This window comes from Epinephelus moara, chromosome 23 (genome assembly GCF_006386435.1).
Source record: "Epinephelus moara isolate mb chromosome 23, YSFRI_EMoa_1.0, whole genome shotgun sequence".
In the NCBI taxonomy this organism is placed as follows: Eukaryota; Metazoa; Chordata; class Actinopteri; order Perciformes; family Serranidae; genus Epinephelus; species Epinephelus moara.
This window is the reverse complement of record NC_065528.1, coordinates 18,120,786-18,136,442: the sequence shown is the minus strand read 5'-3', so window position 1 is coordinate 18,136,442 and position 15,657 is coordinate 18,120,786. Positions and strand designations below refer to the sequence as shown.

At 40.7% G+C, this 15,657-nt stretch overlaps 2 protein-coding genes across 3 annotated transcripts; both read left to right on the top strand.

Moving 5' to 3' along the window:
- The first annotated feature begins 739 nt into the window (after nt 1-739).
- On the top strand, nt 740-10,253 carry mapk12b (mitogen-activated protein kinase 12b). Its single transcript, XM_050036437.1, has 12 exons — nt 740-1,099; nt 2,601-2,730; nt 2,827-2,885; nt 2,974-3,085; nt 3,261-3,290; nt 5,313-5,360; nt 5,446-5,560; nt 5,635-5,706; nt 5,878-5,957; nt 6,717-6,795; nt 6,880-7,053; nt 8,949-10,253. The coding sequence occupies exons 1-12, from the start codon at nt 981-983 to the stop codon at nt 9,011-9,013; spliced, it is 1,083 nt and encodes a 360-aa protein (XP_049892394.1). The 5' UTR covers nt 740-980; the 3' UTR covers nt 9,014-10,253.
- On the top strand, nt 9,914-14,867 carry LOC126384969 (uncharacterized). 2 transcript variants are annotated; one of them, XM_050036438.1, is made up of 6 exons: nt 9,914-10,049; nt 11,757-11,816; nt 11,986-12,240; nt 12,646-12,903; nt 13,576-13,824; nt 14,455-14,867. In XM_050036438.1, exons 1-6 carry the CDS (start codon nt 9,914-9,916, stop codon nt 14,544-14,546), a joined length of 1,050 nt encoding a protein of 349 aa, XP_049892395.1. In that variant the 3' UTR covers nt 14,547-14,867. The 2 variants fall into 2 exon arrangements, with proteins under 2 accessions (XP_049892395.1, XP_049892396.1); XM_050036439.1 differs by lacking the exon at nt 13,576-13,824.
- The last annotated feature ends 790 nt before the right edge of the window (nt 14,868-15,657 follow it).

The window sequence follows — 15,657 nt, the reverse complement described above, 5'->3', positions numbered from 1 at the left end:
CACTGATATGTTAAGTTTGAACGTTATTATTATTATTAGCATAAAAACTTTATGTTTCTTTATGTAGTTAGGTTAATGCAAGCGTTATGGTTTAATAAAGCTTAAAATACTGGCTTAAAATGTCACTTTTGGTGTAACAATCCCATCAGGAAACACAGTGATGTCTCAGGAAAGAGCAGCTGCTTTTCGTAGCACTATCCCCGGCTGAAAATCAGCGATGGGTCACTAAAAACCATCCACGTTAGGAGCCTAAAAAAACACTCAAAACACAGCAAAGACTCACTAAAACACAACCAGTTTTGTTGTTTGTTGGTCTCAACAGTGTTCTGCAGATTGGTAGGTGCCTCCACCTCTGCATAACAAAGTCATCTTTAATGCTGTGTCACTTTTTAAATGTTGATATAATACATGAAACATACAAATGCAATATATTGGTGGTTTGCAGAGTCCTGAAACCCCAAAATGATTTAGCATGCCACAACTCAATAACACACAGTCCTCAATAAACAGAAAAAGAAGAGTTTTATTTATTTATTTATTTTAGATTTTATAACTGACAGTGATCACTGTTAATGTAAAGTTATTGCCTGACTCTGCAGGAACACTCCACAAACATCATGGTGATGTCAACAGGACTATCAGAGGGTCTATTCTAACCTCAGGGTGGGCAGATGTTTTGTGGCTTTCTTCCTCACATTGTAGACACACCCATAGACTGCCCCGGGCGACCAGGAGCCATGACTAACAATGTGTGTGTCTGTTTATATACGTGTGTGTGTGTGTTGGGGGTGTAACTGGCGACCCTGCAGAGCGCTGCAGTGATCCGCTGGTTCATCTGGAGGAATGCGCGTCGCACCAAACTCTGCTCTGCGCGTCTTGAGTGTTTGAAACTTAAAATCAAAGACACAACCAAAGAATTTTGTTCCCATGAGAGGACGGAGCGGACCCACATCCTAACCACAGCCTGTAGTCGGTAGGGTATGGCTGTGCGGTCCAGGACGGGATACTACCGGCAGGAGGTGAACAGGACCGTGTGGGAGGTTCCGGAGCGGTACCGGGACCTGAAGCAGATCGGGACAGGAGCCTACGGGACTGTGTGGTGAGTTCAACAGCAACTGCACAGAGTTTACCGGTTATTGATCGGTGTCAGTTGATTCAGTGTATTTACCAAATGCTCTCTCGTCTAAAACCACCTCTTGTTTTGTATTTTCAGTACTCGACATATAGTATTTATACAGCTTTATCAAGAAAAGACAAGAAACTTTGACTCTTTCTCCAGTGCATCAGACAAAACAATAAACCTAAAGTAAAAAAATAACCTGTCTATATATTTTAATGAACCACTTTTACCCAGTGGTGAATATAACCAACTACATTTACTCAAATACTGTACTTAAGTACAAATTTCAGGTACTTGTACTTTACTTGAGTATTTTAATCTCATGCCTTTTTCTAGTTCTACTTTGCTACACCTCAAAGGGATATATTGTACCTTTTGCTCAACTGCAACTGTTTAGATTTTTTTGAAGATATGTACAAGTGCAGCTGAAACAGTCAGTCGCAACTATTTTGCTAATTTTTTTAAAGTAATTTTTTAATGCAAGATTGTTCCAGCTTTTCAAATATGAGGAGTTGTTGTTTTTGATTTTGATTGATTCAGTTGATTTTTATTCATTCATTTATGTATTCATTCATCTATTTATTTATTTTGCATTGAATACTTTTATTTTCAACTCTTAAAGTATATAAATTGCTGGTTATATACACAATTACTTAAATAAAGCTTTTTTACTTTACTACTTTACTTTACTATTAGTATTTAAGGATCTGAATATATTTGCCACCTCTACTTTTATTACTTTTTTATTCTACTCAAGTAGATTTGTACTTGAGTACACTATAATATTCCTATTTAAAAAACAACACATTTTTAAAATGTTATTTTTGTTGCATGACACAACAGCAACATCGAGTCAAGAACAGTGACGACAGGTCACTTTGCAAAATTTCTGCAGGGGTTAAGAGTGTTGATTTGATGTTGGTGTTTTTGAGTTGTGTGTGTGTCTCTGTGGACTTTTCCAAACAGTCTGGCGTGAAGTCTTTATGGTGGATGGATTAAAAGAGAAAGAAAGAGAGAAATTAAAAAAACTCTATTCCTGCAGTGGCACTCCTGCTTGTGTGGGATATTTTGGGCAGCAGTGTCTCCACAGCTGGCTCTGCAGGGCCTCTCTTTGCATTGTGTTGTATGGATGTGGTTCAACAAAGAAAACCACCCCCCAGTCTCATTGTTGGAAGAAGTCAAAGACCCCGAGTTAAGAGCAGAGAATGCACCACTACATTGTCTTCAATCTCAAATAGTACTTTTTCTCCTTGCAGCAGACATTGTGACTCGTTATAGCAGCACAGGCACAGGTTTAATTAATATCACTAATGGGTCAGTGTTCCATTTAGATGCTTTTAATTACACTTGTAGATTTCCTTGTGTTCAAACGTCTGCCACAAAAACTTCTAAAGTGATGGATGAGTTTTTAGGAGTGACATTAACGTGTTCAAGCTTTCTTTTGAATTACATGACATATTTGTGTATCTGTGTGTTCCAGTTCAGCATGGGACCGTCGGATGGGGATGCAGGTGGCCATCAAGAAACTTCATCGGCCCTTCCAGTCCAAACTTTTTGCCAAGAGAGCGTATAGAGAGTTGCGACTTCTTAAACACATGAAGCATGAAAATGTAAGAATGCACTCAACAGATAAAACATCTGATTACGACATAAGCGTCAGAAGTTTTTAATCAGATTTGATTTGTGCTTTTATTTCTCCCAAACAGGTCATAGGGCTGCTGGATGTTTTCACTGCTGAAATCTCATTGGACCGCCTGCGTGATTTGTAAGTTCCCGTGCATCCCTGAGTGCTGAGTACAAAATGTGTTGTTCCTCCCACTGGAGTGATACGACTCTGCTTGCCTTGTCCACAGTTACCTGGCGATGCCGTTCATGGGCACCGATCTTGGCAAGCTGATGAAGCTGGAGAGATTATCAGAGGACAGAGTGCAGTTCCTTGTCTACCAGATGATGAAAGGACTCAAGGTGAACACTGGGACCAACACAGATACATGCATGTTACTTATTCGCTTTACAGCATCCATACAGTGTCTGTTGGAGTGGCACAAATGTTGTAATTTCCCCCAGCTGTGGGTCATACACTTGCTGGATTGAGCTGAGTTGAAGTTGCTTATGCTCTCTGTTTCTCCTCTCTCCTCAGTATATCCACTCTGCAGGGATCATCCACAGGGTGCGTGAACTTTGGCCTCTCACACTATGAGCTTTGGGGGTGGGGCTCTTGCTCTTTTTCACACTCAATCCCATTCACCCTAGTTCCCACACAGGAAGCTTGTATTTTCAAGACAGAATGATACGCTGCCCGTTTACAACCCAGTCGCCAGAATAAAGGCTGGCGTTGTACGTTTCTGCAAACCACAAATATGTTACATTTGTACATTGTTATGTAGTGGATAAGTTGAAACTTTATGCTTCAGCAGCGCCGTGATAGACATGTGGTTAGGTTTAGGCACAAAAAACACTTGGATATGATCAGGAAGAAAAGTCATGTTGGTGGCACCATTCTGACAGGAACACAGCAATGTCAAAAACAACTGCTTTTCATGACATTATTAGGGCTGGAAAAACAGCCACAGGTTGCTAAAAATCACCTATGTTTAGGGGTTAAAAAGCCGCTGGAAAAACAGCCACGGGTCACTAATAAACACCGATGTTTTAGGTGCTAAAAAGCCACTGTAAAAAAATAGCCACGGGTCGCTGAAAAACACTTGGTTTGGGGGCCTAAGCGCTGCTGGAAAAACAGCCACGGGTCGCTAATAACTACACGTTTGAGGGCTTTAATCCTGCTGGAAAAACAGCCACGGGTCACTAATAAACACAGATGTTTTATGTGCGAAAAAGCCACTGTAAAAAACAGCCACGGATCGCTGAAAAACACCCACGTTCGGGGGCCAAAAAGCTGCTGGAAAAACAGCTACAGGTCGCTAATAACTACATGTTTGAGGGCTTGAATGCTGCTGGTAAAACAAAAAAAAAAACAACCCACGTTTGGGGGTTATTAAGCCACTGGAAAAACACCCAGGAGCCGCTAATAAACACCCACATTTGTGAGCTAAAATGTTGCTGAAAAAACAGCCCCGGGTCACTCAACATCCATGTTTGAGCCACCATTGAAATAGCCACAGGTCGCTAAAAAACACCCAAGTTTGAGGGCAGAAAAGCTGCTGGAAAAACAGCTACGGGTCGCTAATAACTACATGTTTGAGGCCTTGAATGCTGCTGGAAAAACAGTCACTAGGGTCGCTAAAAAACACCAATGTTTTGGGGTTAAAAAGTTGCTGGAGGGACTATCAGGGGCCGCTGATAAAGACCCACATTTGAGGGCTAAAATGTCGCTGAAAAAGCAGATACAGTTTACTAATTAACACCCATGTTTGAGGAGCTAAGAAGCCGCTGTAAAAATAGCCACAGGTTGCTAAAAACACCTACGTTTAGGGGTTAAAAAGCTGCTAGAAAAACAGCCACGGGTCAGTAATAGATAGATGTTTGAGGGATGAATGCTGCTGGTAAAACAAAACAAAAACAAAAACACGTTTGGGGGTTATTAAGCCATTGGAAAAACACCCAGGAGCCACTAAAAAACACCAATGCTTGGGCGTTATAAAGGTGCTCAGAAAACAGCCACAGGTTGCTAATAAACACCCATGTTTGGTGGCTAAAAAGACGCTTGAGATGCAGCGAGGACTCACTAAATCACAACCAGTTTTGATGTTTGTTGGTCTCGAAAGAGGTCTGTAGTGCTCTGTGGCTTGGCGTCTTGTCCAGGCGACACTTCTTCCACCATCCCCTCCTCTTCTTGATGACAAAGTCAGTTCATATATGTCACTTTAATGTCGATATGATACGTATGAAATGTACAAATGTAACATGTTTGTGGTCTGCAGAGATGTGCAATGCCAACATTTTTCTCTGGTGGCCGGGCTGCTGTTTAATTTTGTCATTGAAATGTCCCAGATGTCAAAATTAGTTTGTCATGTTGATAGCAAATGGCTGGACTTGTTGTTGCCAGCCCTGGAAGAGACAGCAGACTTCAAGTCAAGGATCCAAAGTTCAAAAATATTCTTGACAGGAAGCAAAAAAATCTTGATTAATATGATTCAAATTGAAGGATTTCACACACAAGTGTTTAATTAAGAATTATAAATGACTTCTTTCACTGACTGGATTTCCTTGTCTCATATTTCTGCACCCACAGGACCTTAAACCTGGAAATTTAGCCATTAACCCGGACTGTGAGCTCAAGGTACTCTAACTTTACATCTGTTTAATGCGAACATCCCACACACCTACACACTTCCATCTTACAGCTCTCTTTTTTTCCTGCTCAGATTCTTGATTTTGGCCTGGCGAGGCAGGCTGATGCGGAAATGACTGGCTACGTTGTGACACGCTGGTACCGAGCGCCTGAGGTTATCCTCAACTGGATGCACTACACACAAACTGGTAAACTCTCCTCACATATTGTGCCAACAGAAAAAGGCAATGACGAGAAAGCTGATGTTTGCTCTCTGTTGCAGTGGATATTTGGTCGGCTGGCTGCATCATGGCTGAGATGCTGCTGGGAAAGCCGCTGTTCAAAGGAAATGATCGTATCCTTGACTGTTTCCAACACTGGTTTGGTTTTGTCTTGCACAGATTGTGTCAAATCTGTAAGATGTAACTGTCTAACAATGATATCCATCCTTGGTAAAGACAAACACGTATCATTTAACTGTCTAAAATCCATGCAACAGTTAACACTTGACCACAGCTACTGCCAGATCTGGACCAGCTCCGAGAGATCATGAAGATTACGGGAACTCCAGCTGCTGACTTTGTTGTGAAGCTGCAGAGCCAAGATGTAAGTCGTACCCTGAGGTTGGACTGACAGTGTGATATTAAAGACAAACTCAGAGCACTCCTGAAAGGGAGTTGCAAAAAGTTTTTAGTCTGCTCTCTGTGACATCAAAGAGAACAGCGGCTGTGGGCAGTTTGCTTTCATAGCTTTTTCATAGTTTTCATTTTACAGAGAAGTAACAGATATCAGAATGTCTGTGGAAGCTTCTCCAACCAGTCCTGCACCATCACCCTCCATTAATGTTTAATCAGTGTGTTTGAAACACTCACTCGAGTCATGGATGAATTACTGACTTTTAAACAGAGTTGGGCAGTAAGAACGGACAACAGAGACACAAACAGGAGGAAAGCTCCCTGAATTAGATTCATCTGGCTTTTTTATAAACAGTTGCCAGTGGTAAAGGATCTGCTCTGATGCAGGTAACCTAAAGGAAGGTTTTCTTTAATGCTCCCTACACCCAGGTCTCACAATGCACAATGCTCCCCAACAACAGGACAGCGAAAGACAATCTCCAATTTTGATTTGATAATGTTTAAAGCAAATTCATTATTAATCTAAACATGTTTGGACTGTGTTTGAGGACCACTCAACCACTGGACTGTGTGTGAGGAAGCATTGTGTGTTAGTGAAGAGTGTGTGAAATCCAGTACTTGAATATAAAAATAATATCAGAGCAAAATATTTTCTATCTGACCTCTCTCATGACAATCCCTTTAGTACACCTGCCTTCGTCACCCTTCTCTCTATTTCTTTTCTCATCAGGCCAAAAACTACATCAAAAGTCTACCAAAAGTGCCAAAAAAAGATTTGCACTCTGTCTTCTCCAAAGCTAGCTCAAATGGTACGTACATGTCTGCGTTATTCACTTTACCCAGGTGTGTTAAACTCTGTCACGCTGACTTTGCCTTGTATATGTGCACCACAGCAGTGTGTGTCTTGGAAAAGATGCTGCTCCTGGACCCAGAGCAAAGGGTGAGCGCCTCGGAGGCACTCGACCTGCCTTTCTTCAGCGAGTTCAGAGATGCCGAGGAGGAGACGGAGGCGCTGCCTTATGATCAGACCATGGACAACACTGACCTGCCGCTGGACCAGTGGAAACGTAAGAGACAGGGGACAGAGGGGTTTAGATTTGTCCTTTGAAACCGGGAGCGACATCACTTTTCTTGTGCTGCTTTCAGATGCCTCTAGCAAGATTTCAAACCTTTGAATTAGACAATAATTAAAATAAAAACTAGGGAAAAAAGCTAGGAAAAAAAATATATGTATTTGTTGTTGTATTTTTTGGTGTTGTTGTTTTTTAAATTAATCCTCTTGTTTTTAATTTTCCCTTTTTAGTAATTTCTTGCTAATTTTTTGAGTCATTTCTTCTTTCGTTGCTCATTTCCTTCTTCCAATGTTTGTAAAAGAAATCAAGCCAATTTGCTCAGGTTTTAAAGGGTTAAAAGATGCCTTAGTAATTAATTTTTTTTCTTTTATCATCAGTAAAAAGACTATTTTTAATGTTCATCACAAACCTGCAGAAAATGATCCCCATATTCTGCTGTTTCTGTCAGCTCATTTTAGTCTATTTTAGCTCATTGGTTGGCAGTTGTGTTGCTTAGGTGTCACACCATCCACCATCCCCTCCACCTCCTGATGACAAAGTCACTCATTTACTGCGTCACTGTAGAAGCCTTGAAAGGATACGTATGAAACATGCAAACGTATTTGTACTTTGCAGAAACGTACAATGCCAGCATTATCTCCTGGCGACAGGGCCGATAGTTTTGCAAATATGCAGGCCAAATACAAATTCAGACAGTGGGTGTTTCTCAAAGTCAAGGGAGCATCCTTGAATGGCTGAATTTCAAGGATGCTATGTCATCAAATCCCGCCTAAGGATCCTTCAAATTCTACAGACGACAGAGTCCTTCCTTCAGAGAATGTTCAAGGATGCAAGAGATGTATCTGTGGGTAAAATGTACCCACAATTCTTTACGCACCATTTGCTGGAATTGAAGGAGAAACCTTAGAAACCTGCAACAGCAAAGCTTGGCAGGATTTAGATTTATTTGGATAAATATCTCCAAGTATTTATCACACAAGCATGAACGACATATTAACAGAAACCTCATAGATGACACTTTCCAATGTGTCCACTGCCAAATAATGAGATTTTTTTTGAAGTAACGTGATTTAGATGAAACATAAAAGTTTTTAAATTCATCATTTACAGCAGTGATGGAGCGCTACCTAGCCTTTCCCTGGCCTCACGTGTGAGCAGCAAGTTTTGCATATTCCGTCAAAAGGACTACCTCTACCACTGCTAATGCTTTATCCAAAACAACAGGTCATACATTAATACATTCCTAAGACTTCTTAGAATAACCTCAAGTGACCTAAAAAAATAATCACATGCTTTCTAAAACTACTTTTCAACAAAAGTTTCATTTAGCTTTCCTGTTTTTTTGTAGTTATAATCCTGAACAAAGGAAACACTTCGCATATCTATTACAAAAAAGACAGGCGCGTTGGAGAGAGAGGACCAAAAAGTTGCAAAAGGACTTTGCCTGATGAAGGTCTAGTACCGAAACGTCGCAAATAAATTATATATTGCAAGTTAGACAGTGTGTGCGAGTCCTTTTTGCAACTTTGTAGTTATAATCCTGAAATACATTACACAAAATACTGCTCCATTTGTTCAAATTGTACATTAGAGAGTGTCAAAAGTAGCACAGTCATTTAAAAAGCCCTAATTCCCCAGAGGGTTAATGAGGTGTTGTCGCAGTACCTACTATTTGCCAGAAGAGGTCACTGAAGATCTAAAAGCTTCCTTGATGCTTCTTTTACTATGTAATAATACACAGAAGGAGCCATTTACTATATTAAAACAGGACAAGTATGTGGGCAGAAAATACAGTTCCATAAGAGACAAGGTGAAGGGTGTTGAACTTGGATGTGAAAGTAGGACACAGACATGATTTACAGCGTCTCTCCTTTTGTGTGTTTGTGCAGGTCACACGTTCACAGAGATACTGACCTTCAGGCCGCCCAGGGACTCCAGAGAGACGTCACTTTAACCACACACATGCACACTATGCACACATTGACACCAGCACCCCAAAAATGATTTTCTTTTTGACTTTGTTGTGTTTGTGTAGGAGTATTGAATATTATGAGTCTGTTTAGTTTTTGCTTTCAGTAAATGTGATTTACCTGTTTGTTTTAAAGTGTGTGTGTCGGATTATTTATCCATCGACCATATACAAAAGGTTTAATTCATACTGCTACTGCTTCCCTAAAGTCCATTGTGTAGCAGGTTCTTTTTTGTCTGTTTGCATTTTGATAATTTATTCTGATAGTGACGTATTTCTAACAGAGGGCGAGGTCACCTGTTGTGCAAATACCATTAATGCAGGGAATGCAGAAGTGAATATCGTCACACACATCAAATGAACCACTGCAGGCCCTTTAAATAATTAACCGCCACGTCAGGAGTGACTAATTCTCAGTTTTTATTTTAGGTTTTTACTCTCTAGCTGAGTAATGATGATGTCATGTTACATTTTGTTGTATATATGCGTTTTCCAAGATGAAATCCCTTTTTGTTTTGGACACGCACCCTCTTTCAGTGATCAGACCTTTAACATGCCCCTATTTGGGTCAGTCTTCACACCATCACACCCTCCTACCATCTCCAAAACACTCCCTTTCAGTGGCCCGGAGCCAGAAGCCCAAAGACAGGCGCACTGCTGCTCTCCACTCCACTGACTCACATCTATTGTAGTCATTTGTTTTTTGAAGAAAATCTGCAAAAACTCACGCAGGGTGAGACCTTATTGAAACATCAGTGGGTCGGACTTTCAACTGCTGTCATTCAAAAGCAATATATTTCTCATTAGAGTGACTAAGAAGGCAGATATGCTGCTTGTCAGATCCCTCTGATTACAGCTGCTTCCTGCTGTATTGACTGACTGACCATGCAGCGCCACTTTTTTATTTCCTGGTGGCCGTACACTTCAGATTCTCACAGGACCATGGATTATACCCACATATCCAAACAAAACGGAGGACTCTCAAATGTCAGCAGACTTTTATTGCTGCTATTTCTGGCAGGTAATATAATACTTTTTCTGATGATAAAAATAGCAGAGGCAATGAGAGTCACATTTAGTTGTGATGATATGATCCTTTGACGCAGTGTGTGAGTGCTGCCGTGCTGAGAAACTTTTCTACGTGTTTTTACTATGTAAACTCCTTCATTGTATGTGTATATTACCTCTTATGAATGTGATCTACAATAAACTTTACTTGAGTTTTTCCATTTCAAGTTAGTTTATGCTTCTGGGCCTCCCGTATGACACTTTTTTATTTTCGACGGCTACTATTCACTCTGAATTGAAGCTTTTACATACAGAAATTATGGGCTTAAAAAATACAAAGCATTGCTATAGATAAACCAACACCAGTGGTACTCATAGGGGTGGCCAGGTGGAGCCACTGAAAATCTTGGGGTAGCACAACATAACCAAAAGCCGTAACTGAAGTTCAGGAATTCCATTATGCTGTTGAAGTATATAGGCTAGCTGAAAACTGTGTCAGTCCGAGAGTTAAGAAATCGCACACTGATACACTTCTTTTTCTTTGACACCTAATATTACTCATTATTGGTGATTTCCAGATCCTATCTCAAAGATTGGTATCAGGGCTGATGGAGGCATTTTTTAAATGATGGGGATCAGCTGTATTGAGTTATATAGAAGTTCAGAATTGACTTTAAGGTTCTCCTGTTTGTGTACAAAGCCCTCAGTGGTCTGGCCCCATCATACATCACAGACCTCCTAACTCCCTATTCTATTCCTGGCTGTCCCACGCTCCAGATTCAAGCTCAGGGGTGATCGTGCCTTTGCTGTGTCTGCCCCCAAACTGTGGAACAGCATCCCCCTCCACATCAGATCTGCCCCCACCACTGAGTTGTTTAAATCCTGGCTCAAAATCTACTTTTAAAAAATAGTGTTCCCCTGATGTGGATTTCCCTGATGCTGGCCTGTGTGTGTTGTGTCTCTTAATGTGTGACAGTTATGTCGCCTCTTATGTGTGTGTTTGTAGCATTTTATTCCTCTTGTACAGGACTTTTGGTGCTTTATAAATAATAAATTCGTGTTGAGTTCAGTTGAGGTGTTTTTACTCTCAAAACTTCCATGCACAGACATGCTGAGTGCAGTCGTCTCCGACCCTCCTGCTGTCTTTCACTTCTCCATTCTGCCGAGCTCCTCTGTGTGTGTAAGAGCAGAGGCTGAGCCCCACCCATGGTGAAACACCACACGCTATAAAAGACAGCAAAGATGGCAGCAGTCATATCTGGGGCTTCAATTTTCAATTTTGGCTTCAACTTTGTACAGTGGTAGGAAGTGGAGACATGTTGTCCATCTTTATATACAGTCATCGGTTACAGAGCATGTTAAGATTGCAAAATAATCTACCTCCAGGAACATCGTCAGGCTCTGAAGCCATTTTGAAATAGTTGCCAGAAGGTGGAATTACAACTCCTTGGTCCATCACGTGATGCCATTGCACCCAAAAATGCTTTTTCCCATAGACTTAACATCGTAAATCAGTGGATATATTTTTTGAGCGTCACAACCGCTGTGAAATAACTCATCACTATCAGGATTTGATTCATTCAGCTCAATAACATTTTGAAAAAAAAGATCCCCAAGATTAAATCAGTCTATTTCCAAAGCCAAGAATGAACTTTGATGCTTCAAACTTCAGTTTCTTTTTTTAATAAAAATGAAAAATATGTTTCCATTGACTGTGCAGGCCTTCAGCCAGTACTGTGTACAGATGGAGAGACCCATGAACTGGATGATGACGATAAGGGTAAGTGACTTTACATTTATATAAACAATAAAAACCAATATTAAAGATGTTATCTGTATCACTTTTAACAGGGAGATACTAAAACATTCACCGTAATATCTTTGTATGATTACATATAGAACTGTGAACACTGTCACTAAATTCATATTGTGACTGTTGACATTTTCAGAGGAAGTGAAAATCACCTGTAAAATCATCGGTCCAGACTACGTGACTGTGGGTGTGCCGAGCAGCATTGAGTGTGATGCCAACTGCCCTGCGTGTACCTATTCTATGTCTCTGGATGGACAGACCGCTCAGGGTCAGGGAAACTCGCTCGCCTTCACTGTTAACAGTTGGGTGGAGGCCTTAACGGTGGCGTGTACGGCCACAGATGACGAAACAGGGGTGACTGCCAAGGCAACAAAACAACTGCAAGTGTTAGGTAATGACAGCAGATTTGTTATTTTATTTTTAAAAATGCCATATTCCAATGGTGACCTGCTGCAGAGCTCCAAGCTCAGGTACACCTCTGGTGCTGGGGCCCATCTCCATCACCAGGATCAACCCAGTCTCACTCTGAAGCTGCTGAAATCTGTTACTTGGGCGGTGACTTCTGGTATGACACACCAACGAAAACAGCTCCTTTAACAACACTTGCCAGCATCAGAGGGAAAAAACCCAGCAGGACAAGAACAGAAGTTAAGGTTGCAAAAGTCCGTGTAGGGTGGGCAGGATGGGTGGTGGATGGGTCCAACAGCCAAGTCTCTGGTGGACCCTTCTCCTTTATTCATACCTCCTGTGCTTTGTTTGTCTCTCCCTTCTAACGTATCTGTCTCTCTCACCTCAGTGGGACCGACCAATGTTTCCATCACAGGCCCTGATCTGATGAATCCATCAGTGAGCCACACCTACAGCTGCCACGCCTACTGTCGGCCATCTTGTACCTACGCCTGGAGGACAGATCAAGGCCCGTGGATAGGTGGTCAGGGGAATGTTATTTCCATCACCCCTCAGGAGATGGACAACTCCAAAATGCTCATCTGCAAAGCCACAAACAGTGTGTCGGGGCTGTTTGCTGCTGCTACTCGAAACATAGCTGTGACATGTAAGTGAAGATCTTCAAGATCTGAGATGTTCTAAACTTGGATTGCATGGTGGGTTTTAAGAGCTCTAAATCCATAAAAAAATTATATAATTAAATGCTCAAATAAATAAATTAATTGATACACAAATGCTTAAAAGCTTAAATAAAAGAAAAAATAAATAATTATGTAATTTAAAGCATATTTATTGTCAATAAATAAATAAATCACAAAATAAATACATAAAATTATATATGAATAAATAAATATAAAAATGTGTAAATGCATAAATAAATAAATAAATACACCAGTAAATTTAAAATTATATATATATTTTCAACGTCAAATTTAATTTGTGATTTATTTATTAATGGTGTCAACTAAACATTAAAGTACACATTTATTTATTCATTTGTAAGCATTTTATCAAATACATATATATTTGTGAAGCATTACCTTATATAATCGTATGTTTATTCATTTATTTAAGCATTTAATTCTGTAATTATTTATTTATTTATTTATTTAGTTATGGCCCTTTAAACCCTCCATATAAAAAAAAAGAAAATCTTATTAAATTTTTGATTTCAAAAAAAAAGAAGAAAATCTTATTAAATTTACATTTTTTAATTAAGTTCTATTTTTCTTTTATTTAATTTAGTGTATTTTAAATCTATCCTCACTATGTCTTTCAGCTGGTCCATCAGAGATTCAGATCAAAGGCCCTGATGTAATAGAAATTGCAGAAAAGTACAAGTTTGAGTGTTCGGCCAAATGTCTGCCCTCTTGTCGGTACTTGTCGTCTGTGGACACTAAGACTGTGAGGGGCAACATGATCGAGTTAATGGTGGAGCATCCGCTTAAATCTGTCACTCTCAAGTGTGAGGCACAAAACACAGCTTCAAGGAAGACAGCCACAGCCTCGAAGACTGTACAAATTAAAGGTAGATGAGCAATAAAATGGTTTAAAGGGATAGTGCACTCAAAAATGAAAATTCAGCCATTATCTACTCACCCATATGCTGATGGAGGCTCAGGTGAAGTTTTAGAGTCCTCACATCCCTTGCGGAGATCGGCGGGGGGAGCGGCTAGCACACCTAATGGCTGATGGCGTCCAAGAACACAAAATTGAAACCACAAAATATCTCCAACATGCTCATCCGTAGTGATCCAAGTGTCCTGAAGCCCCGACATAAAAAGTTGTTTCGAAAAACGTCATATGAACTCTGTTTTTAGCCTCACTGTAGCCTGTAGCTCTGACTGCTCCTCTGTGCTCCGCGCTCACGTGTGCGCGCTTGCGCGAGACCAGCGAAAGCATGTGCTTTGCTCACCCGTGTTTACATCACGTGAGACGACAGTAACCACAGTAGCTAAAAGATAATTTGCACTACGGTCTTTTAGCAAAGGACAGCCCAACATGTCTGAAGACTTTGAAATTGAGGAGGAACAGCATTTCTTTGTTGAGCCATTCATTCAGCCAGTCATTTCTGGGTGCACTATCCCTTTAATGTGCATAATACTGCATCATAATCACACTGTAACTGAGCTGCATTTTTCTTTTTTCTTGTATTTAGGGTCAGATCGCAACCTATCCACTCGTCCTGAGGAGACTTCAGCCGTGCTTCTGCTGACCGTCATCATTTCTGCTGCCTTCACACTGATATGATCCCACCTGTATAAAGTCTCTTTGTCTCTGTCTTTCAGATCTTTCTTTCAGTGAGTGAATTTGTGATGAAGAAAGTTGTGGAGAATTAATGACTCATGTATCGACTATCTCACGCTGCATACTTTTCTTTTCCATCTGTGTGGCATGTTGACCGTAGGCTGAACCCTGTTTGCCCTTTTTTTAATAAGAAGCATGGAAAAGCACTTAAATATCAAAGTGGGCACATGTTACGTCAGAATTTACTGACTTGTGACGATTCTTTTACTCTGGTACATTCGAAATGTTGTTGAAATGCCTATAAATAAATGCACTGATGACTTTTACCCCAAGACTCAGACTCCTTCTCTTTTTACCAAATATGTACATGTTGATTTGCGTCATGTGCTTTACACACTGAGCTACCAGGCAACTTGTCCAAAACATACCATCTTGTACTTGCAATAAAAGCTAAATAAATCCAATATGTCAGTGTGGTAGCTTCAGTATCTGACGACCAGACATGTGTGTATTAAATTAGTCTATTCAGATTGTTGGGTGGAGCTAAACCTAATGAACTAATTAAAATCATAAAGTCGTAATTAGTTCCACTCTAACAAGTGTGATAAAAAAGACATGAGGGCGAGGGAGATGTCAGTCAAACATAGACTGTACAGAACCACACAGACAGTAGTGTAGTGGTAGCTGATGAGGTGGAAGTACTACTAGGTAGATGGATGGGTTACTGAGGAAGAAGGGGGTGTACTCTGCTGTATTTTCCAGTGGCTTTAAGGCTGATAGCAGGGCTGTAAATATAGTCAGTGCAGGCAGTGTGGTTGCACTGGGGCCCATTGGATGGGGGGGGGGGGGGTTGGAGGGCCCGCTCTAGTTGGTGCTGAGAGCAGGCCTTTCTGGTTGATACAACGTGCCACCTTAGGAATGCACTTGTGCTCAAAGGAAGAACTCATTTTTGTCATATACAGATTTGCAATGATGATCGGTAGGGTTGGGTCGGCTCTCGGTAATACCAATTTGGTTCAGTACTCCGTCTTGGACCTTTTTTTTTTTTTTTTGAGACTGACCGTGCCGCATACTCGGGCGGAACGTACGCGGAGTGGACACCAGGGAGGTCCGC

Bases quoted from the DNA above. Each gene is read 5' to 3' on its own strand.
- mapk12b (XM_050036437.1), top strand. From the start codon at position 981: ATGGCTGTGCGGTCCAGGACGGGATACTACCGGCAGGAGGTGAACAGG. The intron at 3,291-5,312 runs GTGCGTGAACTT...CTGCACCCACAG, and splicing joins CTGCAGGGATCATCCACAGG to GACCTTAAACCTGGAAATTT. The intron at 6,796-6,879 runs GTACGTACATGT...TGTGCACCACAG, and splicing joins CTCCAAAGCTAGCTCAAATG to CAGTGTGTGTCTTGGAAAAG.
- LOC126384969 (XM_050036438.1), top strand. From the start codon at position 9,914: ATGCAGCGCCACTTTTTTATTTCCTGGTGGCCGTACACTTCAGATTCT. The intron at 11,817-11,985 runs GTAAGTGACTTT...TGACATTTTCAG, and splicing joins ACTGGATGATGACGATAAGG to AGGAAGTGAAAATCACCTGT. The intron at 13,825-14,454 runs GTAGATGAGCAA...TCTTGTATTTAG, and splicing joins GAAGACTGTACAAATTAAAG to GGTCAGATCGCAACCTATCC.